General features: G+C 37.5%; 2 protein-coding genes across 10 annotated transcripts in view; one reads left to right on the top strand and one right to left on the bottom strand.

The window, feature by feature from the left end:
* Positions 1 to 2,814: 2,814 nt before the first annotated feature.
* On the bottom strand, positions 2,815 to 8,001 carry dkk3b (dickkopf WNT signaling pathway inhibitor 3b). Its single transcript, XM_028025717.1, has 7 exons — positions 7,749 to 8,001; positions 7,169 to 7,294; positions 6,952 to 7,032; positions 4,451 to 4,543; positions 3,656 to 3,800; positions 3,068 to 3,218; positions 2,815 to 2,979 (listed from the first exon to the last, which is right to left on the bottom strand). The coding sequence occupies exons 1-7, from the start codon at positions 7,905 to 7,907 to the stop codon at positions 2,955 to 2,957; spliced, it is 780 nt and encodes a 259-aa protein (XP_027881518.1). The 5' UTR covers positions 7,908 to 8,001; the 3' UTR covers positions 2,815 to 2,954.
* Positions 8,002 to 10,772: 2,771 nt separating this feature from the next.
* Positions 10,773 to 13,170, top strand: part of mical2b (microtubule associated monooxygenase, calponin and LIM domain containing 2b) — a 51,176-nt gene continuing 48,778 nt past the window's right edge. For 7 of the 9 annotated variants that reach the window (XR_003597910.1, XM_028036353.1, XM_028036343.1 and 4 more), the window contains exon 1: positions 10,773 to 10,898. The gene's annotated coding sequence lies outside the window, so the exon portion shown is untranslated. Of the gene's footprint in view, positions 10,899 to 11,467; positions 11,540 to 13,170 lie in introns of all 9 variants that reach the window. The other 2 variants (XM_028036334.1, XM_028036326.1) reach the window with 2 other exon arrangements.

Raw genomic sequence — 13,170 nt, 5'->3', positions numbered from 1 at the left:
GCACTGAAAAATAGAAAACATCAGGATTTAAGACGAAATTCCAACCAGTCCCCCAGCCCATTCGTATCCCTTAATCCTGCAAATGATAACATTGCCTGAATTAAGCGCCAGGAGACATGGTTAGGGACAACCTGATGTCTTAAAGCCCACTAGTTTAGAAACGCAGTTAAGAACTGAGACCATATAACAAAATGAAGGAAAGAGGGATGCCACAAGTACTCACAAAAAATACATATTGTTAGTAAAATACCCTCGACTGAGGGCTGGCTGATTAAATACATAAACAAAATCAAAAAATTTAATGTTTGAAACCGTATAGAAGAAACTAATACATAGGTTGTATGTGTTGTTTGACCTTTCATGCAACACATTTTTGACTTTTTGTTTTAAAGATGGTATTTGTGAAACTTATATTAATGCTTAAAGTAATCAATACATGTACTATAAATATCAATGTGTAATGAAGGCCAGTCTTCAAAGTGAATAAAAGGGATGGAATTTTTGAAAGCTCAGACACTACCACTTTTTACATTCTCCTGTAGGTGCTTGTGCATTTTTTTAGTTAAACGTTGTTGATGGATCTTGCATAATGCAGATTCTCACTTTTATCTTTGTTTTAATTCTTGATTGTGTTGTGTACACTGCTATGCTGACAGACATGTATCATCTTTGGGGAAAATATGCAGATTGTATCCAATAACACTGTTATTGATGAAAAAACACTGTCCATGCAGCGTTGAACACAATTACTTTTCAAAAATATATTTTATTAATCACAGAAAGGCTCCATTGCAGTTAGGCAAATTCAAAGAAAATCTTTAGATTTCTCTAACACAGTCAAACATGAAAGTGTGACTTAAAACAGATCAAATCCAAACTTCTGACAAAGGTCTTTTGTTTTCTGCAGCAGAGCTTGCTGCAAGACAGAGATCTGTATCTGACCACGTAATGATCATGCGGGTATCAGCCAGTCATCTTTCCCTTTCTGCCGTTTAGTGCCCCCTAGTGTTCAGAGATGTTAAATTGATATAGATTTATCAATTTATCAAATGACAAATGAGGATTATCAGCAAAAAATCATTGAAAAACAATATTGAATGATGTAGCAGTCTAGCACTGTATGACTTTTTTAAATTTTTTTGAAAAGTCACCATCTTTTTTTGGTGGGGATGTAAGAAGTTAAATTATTGGGAAATTTAAAAAAATCTAGAAATCACTGGGTGAAAAAAGTAAACACTATTTTCTGTTTGCAATTGCAAGTGCAATTATGCATTTGTATAATTGTTATGTTTCACATGAGTCATTCTGGGCCAGTCTTTAGCTGTTCAGCAGACTGCCTAACTTTTGATCCAAGAAGGCATTCTTATACAGAGAAGTTATAGTCAACTTAATGACAGGTGCCAAGTTCATCTGTGGCTGCCAAACAAGACCACATCATTGATGCCCACCCACCAATCCAAGATTGGATTTCTCCACACATGGGGCTGTGCATTATGGGCAATCTTTACTTTTGTCTCACCTGTAAATTATTGTGGAACATTCAGGTGCAACTTTGCATCTCCGAGTCAGCCAACTACTTTATTAGGAAGCAGTCTCTCTTGAGAACCGTTATCCTGTCCTGAATACCGAGTCTTGGTAAATGGACCCCCACCTCACAAACATCTGAGCATTTTAATGTGAGTGAATTTGCTCGCACTCCTGAACAGATTGGTTGGCCATCTTACATTTCCCTCCCCCACTGTTCAATGATGGGGCTTCACTTTGTTGTAAATGGCTCATAACATTTTCCATATTGAGGACAGCAATGACAGCTTTTACACCAATGTCATTTCTAATGTGTTTTTACTGTGTCAACACACCTTTATTCACAATAACTTTGCACTGACTTCCATTCATTTATGTAGCCCAATCATTACAGACTTAATCATAATCTAAACGCAAGTCAAACCTTAGTCCTAAACCGAATCCCCTATGCAAAAGCAGTATTTTTGGGCCCCATGAGGTGCAATGGGTTCTCACAATGTAGTAGTTGTACGAAAAAATGGGCCTGATGGGGGCGAGTAATGCTAAAACACTCCCACACACTCCAGTGTGTTAAACTGCCAGACCTCCTTCTTCTGAGGTTTCGCTGTACAAGACAAATTAAGTGTTTCAACTAACAACCTCTGGCCAATTCTTTCCCTCCTTAAATCTCAAGAACACAGAATAGGGTGCACCTAGTTTTACCAACCACCTTAAATGTACCTTTTTTTCTTCTTTAATTATGTCCATCTGGAATCTATTGTGTAATTTTGTCATCACCTCTGACATGTGAGGTTGGATTTACGTGATTCGAATTAATCTGATAAAAATTAGGTTGTATTTTGTCCAGAGGCATAAAACTAAAAAAAAAGTTATTTAACCTTTAAGCCATCCATGTGGTATTCCACATCAGGTAAAAGACATGAGATAACTATGATAATAGGCAAAAGTTAGTGACACATGCTGTGATGTATGGTTTGCAGACACCAGCAAGAAGAAGAAGAAGAAAAAAAGTATCCAAGAGGGATAGCTCAGGTTAAACAGTTTAGAGAACATGCCAGGCCAAAGAAGAAAAATAAATTGGAAGCAGGTCAAGCAATAAGGTTGTTTTTTTTCCGGGAAGATAATGTACCTAGCAATAAAGCTAGATACATTATCTAGCTCAGCAGTTCACCGACCTGGAAAAACATGCAATCTGATTGGACATTTATGTTGGAAATTCAATGAAACATCCAGGACAAGATTTCCTACCTTTAAGGGATCCAGCAAATAACAAACATGAAACTGTCAAAACTAAATTAAAGTCATTTATTTACTTTTTGCCTTTCAGTACAGACTTGTAGTTAAGCATAAATAGCATAAAGAATGCAGGTGATGTCCAGATGGGACACTGCACTGAACTGAAGTCTTTTTAAACCTCTACTCCGTCAGTCCTACTCTCCACACACGGATCCACGACTGCAAAAAGAAAGAGTTCGGAGTAAAACTTTGTCACTTCTGTTGTTAGAGGTACCCAACAAATTTGCGGTTCGGTATTTGTTCTCACCCATGGGGTTGACAATGTAGGTTGGCCACACATGGACAGTGATCTCTGGGGCCCTCCTGGTCCCATTCCAGCATGTCCATGAGAAGGTTGGGGTGGTTCAGGCAGGACTCTCCCTTCAAAGGTTTGGGACTGCATACTGGAAACAAAAACTCTGATGGGGCAGAAGAAGGAAGTCAGTCTGGCATTATTTTAATTGCCCACCTGTATCATAGAGCATCTTTAATGTTCACATTAGTTCTTTTCATTATGTACAAGATAAAGATAGTTGACAATTATTCATAGAGTCCATAGCAGAAAACCTGCCATTCAGTAGACTATTGACTGAATAATGCACACCTGACTTGAATTTTGTGCGTTTATCCACATTTGTTTGATATACTTTTGAATGTGTGCCGACTAAAATACCACTGTATAGGAAACCTGTTTTTTTTTAAACCTCAACATTACAAATTGTATTGCTACAATCAGTAAATAGGGACCTATCAAATGAATTTTTTTAATGAAGATTTAAACAGATTTTTGCATTCAAAGTGTACACTCTATGGTATCTGATGCAAATTCAGACTTGTTACATATATTCCACATCACCTCGTTGAAATGCACAGCAGAGATCTGGCCTGCAGTCGCTCTGACCCTGACAGATAGTCCCCGCTGTCCCCTGGGTGGCGTTCACTGTACACTGACCCCAAACACACATCTGATCTGAGCAGCACTCTTCATCCTTTGAGCATGGCTGTAAGGGAAGCACACTTTTTAGTAACAGTTTCACTACTTTACAAAAAAAAAGGCAGACATTATGACAACTTTTATTAGATCATTTACACAATTCTCTCCCACGTCACTTCAGAAATATGATGAGCCGCATCAAAATATGGTGGAGGAAATATAATGCTGGAGGTGGCAGGGTGACGCTTTTCAAAAGGAACTTGGAATAGGAAGGTTGAGAAAGATAAATACAGGAACAGTTCAGAAGAAAACCTGGCTACCAAAGACTGATGGATATTCATCTTCCAGCTGGACAGCACCAGCTTACCGCTAGACAAAGTGCCAGCGCTTGACTGGAGGGATTTAGGGAAAAGCATATCAATGTGTTAGAATGGTCCAGTCAGAGTCTAGTCCTATGTTCAGATGGGAATCTGTACTTGATAATTGCCTTTCACAGATACTTTCCATTCAGTCTTTGAATTTTTTTGTTCTTGTAAAGAACAATAATACAAAAACAAACAAAAAAAAAACAACACAAAAAAGGGTACAAGGCATTGTTCTTGTACTTTGTATCAACACTGTAAAATGTCAGCTGTTAACAGTGTTTTAGCTCCTGTTATGACTGATTGCACATGGAGTTGAAGCAAATGTAGAACAAAATGATGACTGAGCTCTCACCATATCTGTTGCTATGCAGGGAAGGCACCTTGAGTTCTCAATCTCATACAAACAGTATTTTAGGTCCCCACAGTCCTCATCCACCATGCACTCCTGAAGGTTCAAATGACAGAAAGTCAACAGATTTCAGCAAGATTAAAGACCCCGTGGATCGATTGTTCATTCATGTTACCTCATTTGATTTTAACATTTGACACCTCTTATATTTTCATGTTATTTATTTGTAGATGTCCAGACAATGTTTACACGTCAATGAGACAGCTAAACTGCTGTCCCATGCATGATACAAGACAAGCAATGCAACTAAAACATGTCATTTCAGACTGCATGAAATAAAATAAAAAAATCAAAGTATATAAAAGTTCCAAATAGAGAATTTGTAAGGTGCACTTTGTTTTCCTTTTAAATAAATAATTACATAACGTTAATTTTAGTGCGTCTTCAGTTCAGTTCTGAGGAGATTTCATGCCTTTATAAAAGGAAGGCAGATTGTGCAAAAGACTGGTTTTGGGATTTAATTCTAGCTTAAACTAGAGCTTGTTATTCTAGTCATTTGTTCATATTCATATTTAAGCTGATAAGTATGAGTACATCATACTGATAACTTTATCAGAATCAAGTCATCAGTACCAAAATTCCTGTGTACATAAAAATAAAATGCACAGATAATACACAAAAGCAGTTTCACTAATGAAATTATTAATAATTCTATTGTCAGTAATTTATACAGTTATTGTACATAAATCTACTACCCAACCCCACAGTAGCAAAGAACTTTCATGGACGGTTTTAAATATTATCCAAGTTTAATTTGCTTGCATTTTGAAAATTTCAATTGTAGTTCCACAAAATATAGTGACATGCACAGTTCACAGCCGTTGTGCAAAGTTATAAATCAACTCAATTTGCATCCAACATACTAGACTGTTAATTTTTTAAAAATCTTATCTGGACAGAATACGCAACATAAAAATGTGTCTTTTTGAACTCACCCATATTTGTAAGACATTTATTTGCTATATCACAAGTTGCATTTTTGTCCAGATTCATTGCCCATTTTCATTTGAGTTACTGCAAAAGAAATAATCATTAAAATAAAAAAATATAATAATAATAATAATAAAAAAAACTTTAAAAAGTTTGTACATGTTGTACTTAGCTTAGCTCTACTGGGAATTTTAGGGGAAACATGTGCTTTAATCAGATGAGGTCACTCAAGGTTAGTTTGTTATGTTTACAATAGTCTGAGTGTCTGGTGACCTGCACTTGCAGTCTTGACTCAAGAGATTTGGCAACTGACTGCTGCACCACTGCTGGTGGGTGGTTGCATTAAGGAGGGGGGTTCGTTTCTCTTTCATATAACCAGGCAGCCTTGTAATTAGATCATGACGTCTGAACTGTCTAAGATAAAAATAAAAAAAAAACCCCAAAAAACCGCACCTGTAAACCAAAACAAAGGACCTTTTCTATACAAAACATATGGCCAAATCATCACAGATGTTAACCAGGAATAAAATCTACGTTCCTCTATTCTCATAACAGTTTTTAGGTAGAATATATGCATGTTCCAGAGTATTAAAAGGAACAGGCTCCAGCAAAGAGATCAGTTTTAAGGCTGCATCAGCTTTACAAGGAGCACCATGAACTGTGACTGGCACCATTTCTGCACATTTAAAAATGTTTTGGCAGGTAATTTTATGTCTGTCTTTCATAAACTAACAGACTTTTACAACCAGATTAAACTCTCAAACAGCCAGATGTTCCCCACCGTTGACAAAACACATTCACTAACATTCTTGTTGATTTACAAGTTTCTACTTTACAATAACTGCACAGTGATGCAGAACATTTTAACCAACTTTAGGAAAACTGAGCTTACTTCGTTATGCTTCTGCTGACTCCCCCCCTTTTCTAAGCTTTCCTGGCATTAAGCAGCGGGGACTATTAAAATAACCACCATCTGTATGGCTGCCAGGAAAGCCGGAGAGCAAAACCACCTTTGTAATGCAGCAAACTGCAGCAATGATCTCAGTTTCCAATAAGTAAGCTGTCTGCTGTTGAAAAACATTTAAAAAAAATATACAGTGAGTTTATTTCCTGGATGACCTCATTTTACACAGCATGGGAAAAAAATACAGATTATACTGCTACAATGACGGTGAGCAATCCTTCAGGGAAAAAAAAAGAAAGAAAAAGTGTTAGGATTTTAGAAACTGTTTTAGATGTTAGCCATACCAATAGTTTCTTAAAAACTTTTATCCATCAGTTGTTTGTTTTTGGTACAAACAACTGATGTGTTAATAAATTTATATTATCTGAATTTCTACCTCCAAGTTTCCACCCATTACTGACTGCAGTCCTCTTAACTGGCCATCTGCTGTTCTTTTACACATTTTATTTTTTAGCATTACTGACCATTAGTCTCATCTGTGAGAGGTTTATTGTAATCAGTCTTCTTCAATAAACACTCACAAAACAAACTCTAAAAGCAAAAAACTCACATGCGCCACACCGTTCCACTGGCCAGAGACTTCCACATGCACATGTGAAGTATAAGTCTCTCCTGTTCTGTTGTCAGTTTCCTGCAAATAAAGAGCAATATACGAGAGACAGCTTTGCAGAGGTTGAACAACAAAACAGCGTTGACAAGCATATTGCTTCTGATTTGATACTTTACAGACTCGAGCTTTCAAATGAGTTTGTCTGAAAAGAACCCACCTTGTCAGTTCGATCCAGGATCCGAGTTTCCCCATTGTTGCCCCTTACAGTCTTCCTGGTTTCATTGTGGTAGTCGGGAGACAGATCCAAAGGGGATGAGGAGAATTTTGCACTTTCATTAGTAATCTGTTGGAGACAGTGTAATGATATTATGCCATTGTCCAAACCAGACAATGACTCAATGGATCAATGAAATTAAAGACAAAACAAGAAATCCAAAGGAAGGCCCTAAAAAGAATTTCTATAAGACTTTATAGAACAAAACTAAGTGGGTCTGAACCTCAGAGACAATTCTTCATCCAAGTAAATTTGTCGGTGTCTATTTTGAGCCCAAAACAGACTTCCACAGGCTGCGTCAGACAGACCTTCCCCAAACATCCAGCCATGGAAAAATCTGTGTAATCTGCCAAAAGCAGACCTGGCAGAAACTTCACAAACTAAATACCACCCACTTAGATTTTTACCCTTTTGACTCTAAACGTTCTATATTCTAAATTAATAATAATAATAATAAAAGACTAGCATGGATTTCAATGATAAAATTTTTCTCTGATATGAATGGATAAAATGTGACGCAGACCTTGTGCACCGCCTCGTCCAGCATATGCTGAGTGTCCTCCATCAGCTCCTCCACCTCCCTGAACATCTCGTTTAGACTAACCGGACCTCGTTCCATGGCGCCGGCCGTCCACAGTAAACACAGAGCCCAGAACCCCAACAGCAGCATGGTACCGGACATCTCTGCTTCCTTCCACTACACAGACTCAGCTCAGCGTCTGAGCAGCAGACGACGCACAGCTGGCTCCGTTTTATTTGGAAAGTATGAGGAGGAAGAGAAAAAGGAGGAGGGGGCAAAAAAGTGGTGGGCAGGTGGGAGGGTTTAATGGGGTGGGAAAGCTTCAGATTGCACTTGGAAAGAGGAAATGCCAAAATCAAGCTACTAGTTACTTTGTGGGATTTAAAAAGACAACACATAATCTATAGTAGATAAACTGAAGTTAATAAAACTGTTTTTGATAATTACCTTATGGGGTTTTTATGTGCTGTAGGTCTTTCCTCATTCAGTTCAATTCTGAGTTCATTTTTGCTAGCAACAAGATGCCGTGATACTTTATGTCTTTGTGTTTGGTTTGTTTATTCTTGTTCTTTCATTTGCATTTAGTTTTCCTAGATGAGTGTTAGTCTTCATTCTTGGTTTGTAATTCTTTTGAGTATCTTAGCTCCCTTTGTGCTAAATATCTCCCTTCATTAGTGCCTCTCCACATGTTCTTTTTTTTGTACCAAGTTTCTTAGCTCCATCCTTTGCTCTGTTCTATGTAATTCCGTGTAGTCCAGTGGTTGGTGTCCTGAAACATTTTCATGTGTACTTTGTCCAACACACCCAAATCAAATGGGTGCATTGTCTCCTCAGTATGCAGTCAGATTCTCCAGAGCCCTGCTAACCTTATTAATTGAAGTTAGGACACCAGCCTTCAAGGACTGAAGTTGATGACCAGCTGATTTAGTCTATTAGCAGTTAGCTTTTGATTAATTGGACTCTCTTTGTGTCCTTTCTCTTTATCCTATCTCCACCTTCTCTCAATTTCCTCTTTAGGTTCTCCACCAGCTGGTCTGCATTCTGTTTATTGTCCTCATCTGGCAGCACAACAGCATCTCTACACTGTTTACGCTCCTTGGTTTCTGTCTGCCACTATTGGAGTCTACTGTTGCTCTAAACCTGTGTCCTGTGCTTCTTTTCTTATTTCTCCAATTTCCATGATAAGATCTGCACCATGTGTCTGCTGATGCATTGTTGCAATTTGAGCCCTCCTTGACACATATCAAACATGATACTCATCATATTCTTCATTTTAAAAGATGAGGAATATGATTAAAATAGAATTATGTAATCCGGATTACTTCAATGAACTTCAAGGACATCATGGTAGGTAGCATTTAAATCTGAGACCTAATCAGAAAATGTCTTTCAAGAGGTTGTAGCAACGTTTCACCACCAGAGGGCACCGTAAGACCAATAACTTCAGCAAAATCTAATTAGAACCGAGTGTTCAATTTGAAATTTAAATAATTTAGAGTAAGTGCAAATCCACCCATTTTCTTACACCCTTGTCCCTAGTGGGGTCGGGAGGTGCTGGTGCCGATCTCCAGCTAACGTTCCGGGCGAGAGGCGGGGTTCATCCTGGACAGGTCGCCAGTCTGTCGCAGGTAAGTGCATATACATCACTATATTTCCTTTTAGTATTTAGAAGTACAATTTTTGATATATAAAAAAAAACTAAAAATAAGTTTTTTAAAATTTATTTAACTGTTGCAAATACTAAAGGAGCCACTTTGTGTGTCTTTTTAATCTGTGACAAAGAAAGCAGAGCAAACGCGCTTTGTGATAAAGGTGGGGTAGTCACCCGTTGTAACTTCTCACTGGTTGTGTAAAGTTGCATAGAAACAAACACAAAACCAGTTCCGAACAGGTGGCTTGCCGCATTTCAAAATAAAAGTCTCAAACATTGTTTAAATGGTGCAGCCATAAATCTCTTTAGAGCATCACATTGAAGACAAACACATATTTCACTTTAAACAAAAGCAAAATATAATCCATAAACTTCAGTGTGTTTTGAAACAAACATAATCTTGTCATTAATTTAAAATTTTTCATAAATTATCTTATTGCAATAGATTTAACATTAGTATGAGTATTGGTAGGCTGCTTCTAACAATTCATATCAAATAAATGGAACTGGAGTACTTTTAAAAAAAATTATACTTCACTTTTTCAAGTTGATTAGAAGGTACAGCAGAACCACAGCCAATTACCTTCTGTTCATCAGGGGATACAAATAGTATGGCATATACTATATTGCCTACACACCCATACACACGCACACACACACGCCTGCACACAAACAAACAGTAAGAGAGGAAAAATATCCAAAGCTCGCCGTTACAGAGCGGCAGCAAAGAGTGGCATAATTTTCTGTAACAACAATCAGTCACTTAATAAAAGCTATTACCATCACAAGCACACATGTGGAGTTTAGTAGACAGTCAGATTAGACTAAAATTGAGATTTTAGGCACAAAATTACAGCTGTCAGGTTTGGAATTAAACAAAGTAAGAATAAATAGACACTTCCTCATGCTGTTAATTACAGTCTGTGATGCTGTATCTCCTCCAAAGACCCAAGCAGATGATCTAGAGAGATTTAATTAAAATTAAAGGTTGGATTTATCTGAAGGTTTGTATTGTGAGTTAATGCTACTGGAATAAAACATTGATTTGTTTTCTGGCTTTTTTCACTTTATATGGAGTTCCAATAACTTAATATTTTCTTTTGTAAATAATATATTTATTTAATGGTTACAAACAGTCCCCCTTATATAGAAAAGTTGTTTTATTTAGCATTTCAGTATTTTGTGCTCTATGATGTTATTTAATTACTTATGAAAAGCTTTTCATTGGAATTGTATGTATTATTGTAAGTATTTTAAACATATATCTGTCTGGAAATAGGAGACCCAGTAGTTCTTACCCTAAATTATTTAACTACAGCAGACTTTTATTGTGGAAACCAGCAAGCGGAAGTTGATTTTCTGGTCTTGACAGAAGAGTTGAAGTCGGAGTTGGTCTCGGTGTCTGTGCAGAAACTGCGGCTGTCAGAAGGAGAACAGGTCGCATAAAGGAAACCCTTGCTGCTGCTGCTGCTGGTGGGCGGCTGTGTTCATCGCTCCTAGAGGTTAGTTTTTTGGTTTTCAGCGGAGTTTGGTGTAGAACTGCGGGTTGGTGCTGCTTTGTTTCAATGGAAGCAGACGAAAAGCCGCACTTTGACTGAACGTCAGTGCACGACTGAACGCTTATCAGGAATGCTTCTTTGAAATCCCTCCTAACTGACTGACTGCCTCCCTGCTTGGCAATTAATGCCACGCTGACTATGACCTTTAATCACATGAATGTAAATTAATTTGTTTGTATTTAGACGCAACTGTCTGCTCTGGGAATTGAGTGAGAAGGCTGTATAGAAAGCTGCTTCAATCATAGTCGGCCAGGGTGATGTGATTATAAAACACGACACCATTCCTCCCAAACACATTTCTTCATTTCATTTTTCAGTTTTAGAAAACGCTTCCAAAATAATAATAATAAACAAACAGAAAAACTTGAATACATCTAAACCACCATATGCTTTGATTTTATATGTGAATGTGGAATCTGACTACTGTTTCAAGGAATGGTCTCTCAGACATATGCTTATTGTCATTTTATTCCACTGTTTTTGTTTTCTTGTTCTTATAAAAATTACCGAAGAGAGAGGGTGTCGCGCGGGGGCCATTTGCAGCCCTTTGAACAGGTTTGTGTGGCCCCTGTCCATAGTTCAAGGTAGGCACAAATTTGGCCCTCCAGCAAATGGAGCTGATGCAGATGGACATCCTTTGTAATTTTTTACTACAAGAATTTCACTGACAAATTTATTTTCTTCAGTAGATAAAACGTTTGACCCAAAAAGTTAGAAAGCTATAGGCACAAAATTACAGCTGTCAGGTCTGGAATTAAACAAAGTAAGAATACGTAGACAATTCCTCATGCTGTTCAGTACAGTTAAGGGTCTGTGATGCTGTGGGCCTGTATCTCCGCCAAAGACCCAAGTAAATATAGTTATAAAGCCTTTTTATTAGTCAGCGTTGTGAGTTTAGCCAACATGACTAGAAGTTTTGACACCACTGCCTTAGAGGAGAAATCTGTAATTCAGTCACTAGCTTGTGACAGTCTTGTGAAGTATCAGCAGTTTTATGCAACTATGGGTCAGAAATTATCTTATTTTAAAGGTTTCATTAATTGATTTGAGCTGTCCTTTTTCCAAGGTTTTATGGTGTTCTAACAAACAACTTCAGCGTTGTTTCTCCAGATGTTTTTTTTTTTTTAAACAAACAAGATGCATTGATTTTATGAAGGGTTTACTTGAGTCAAAATTAGACATGCAGGTTAATTGCAATGCCTACATCCACAGTAATATTTGAATAAGGTCAAATTAGCAAGTAACAACCCACTTGTTTTGTAGCCATTAAGATTCAGCCATAATTCTGGTCTCAGCTGTCTTTGCATTGTATCGTAATTGGTGGAGTTCATTTAAATTGTTTGGTTTCATTCAAAGTATTGTCCATACATTTCCAATAGAGTTTAGGTTATTATTTGGCTGCATTGACAAAAGTTTTAAAATACCTGCAGTATAGCTTTCAAACTATAGAACACTATGACAACTGTCAAGCATGGTGGGGGAAACATGATGTTGGGTAAATATTTTGCTATCAGTGCTTGAGTCAAATGACAAACAAGGAAAAGTACCTTCAAGTTCTTGCCTCAAATCAGGTAGATGACCAAAACCTGAACCCACTTGGTTGTTCCAACAGGACAACTTTCTGAAAAAGACATCAAAACAGCTTTTGAAGAAAGTATACATTAAGCTTTCTGAATGGTCTTTCCTAAACAGACTTCAGTCTTGTTGAAGACATAGGAAATATGCTTCAAATCAATTTTAATGGCAAAGAAACAATCAACCAACTTTAAAATAATAATTCAGTTAAGAAAAGTTGTTGAAGAAAAATGCTTGAATCCCAGGTGCCGAGAGACATTTGACCAAATATTCCTTAAGGTGTATGGAATTACTTGACCCTGTATGCCTAATCTTGACCTTGTTGGAAATGGAGAAAATCCACAATAAACAAAATTTTGTGCACCGAATTTTAGTTTTTAAAAACCATCAAAGTTTCATTTTGGATGATCACTTCATCCTGTGATCGGAAAAGTTTAAGTGTATCAGTACATGAGTTAATCTGGTTTTCATGCCCAGGATCAGTCTCTCCGATCGGCACTGCATGGAGTCGGCTCCTGTGTGTGCCACAGGTAGCTTCATGTCTCCGGACAGCTGAAATCCAGTCAGGCAGAACAAGCATATCGTACCATCCTCACTCCCCCGCTGTTATGGCTTAATGTGTTTGTTGGGAAAACCTCCA

This window comes from Xiphophorus couchianus, chromosome 2, assembly GCF_001444195.1.
Source record: "Xiphophorus couchianus chromosome 2, X_couchianus-1.0, whole genome shotgun sequence".
NCBI classification, from domain to species: Eukaryota; Metazoa; Chordata; class Actinopteri; order Cyprinodontiformes; family Poeciliidae; genus Xiphophorus; species Xiphophorus couchianus.
This window is presented reverse-complemented; position numbering and strand designations above follow the sequence as displayed.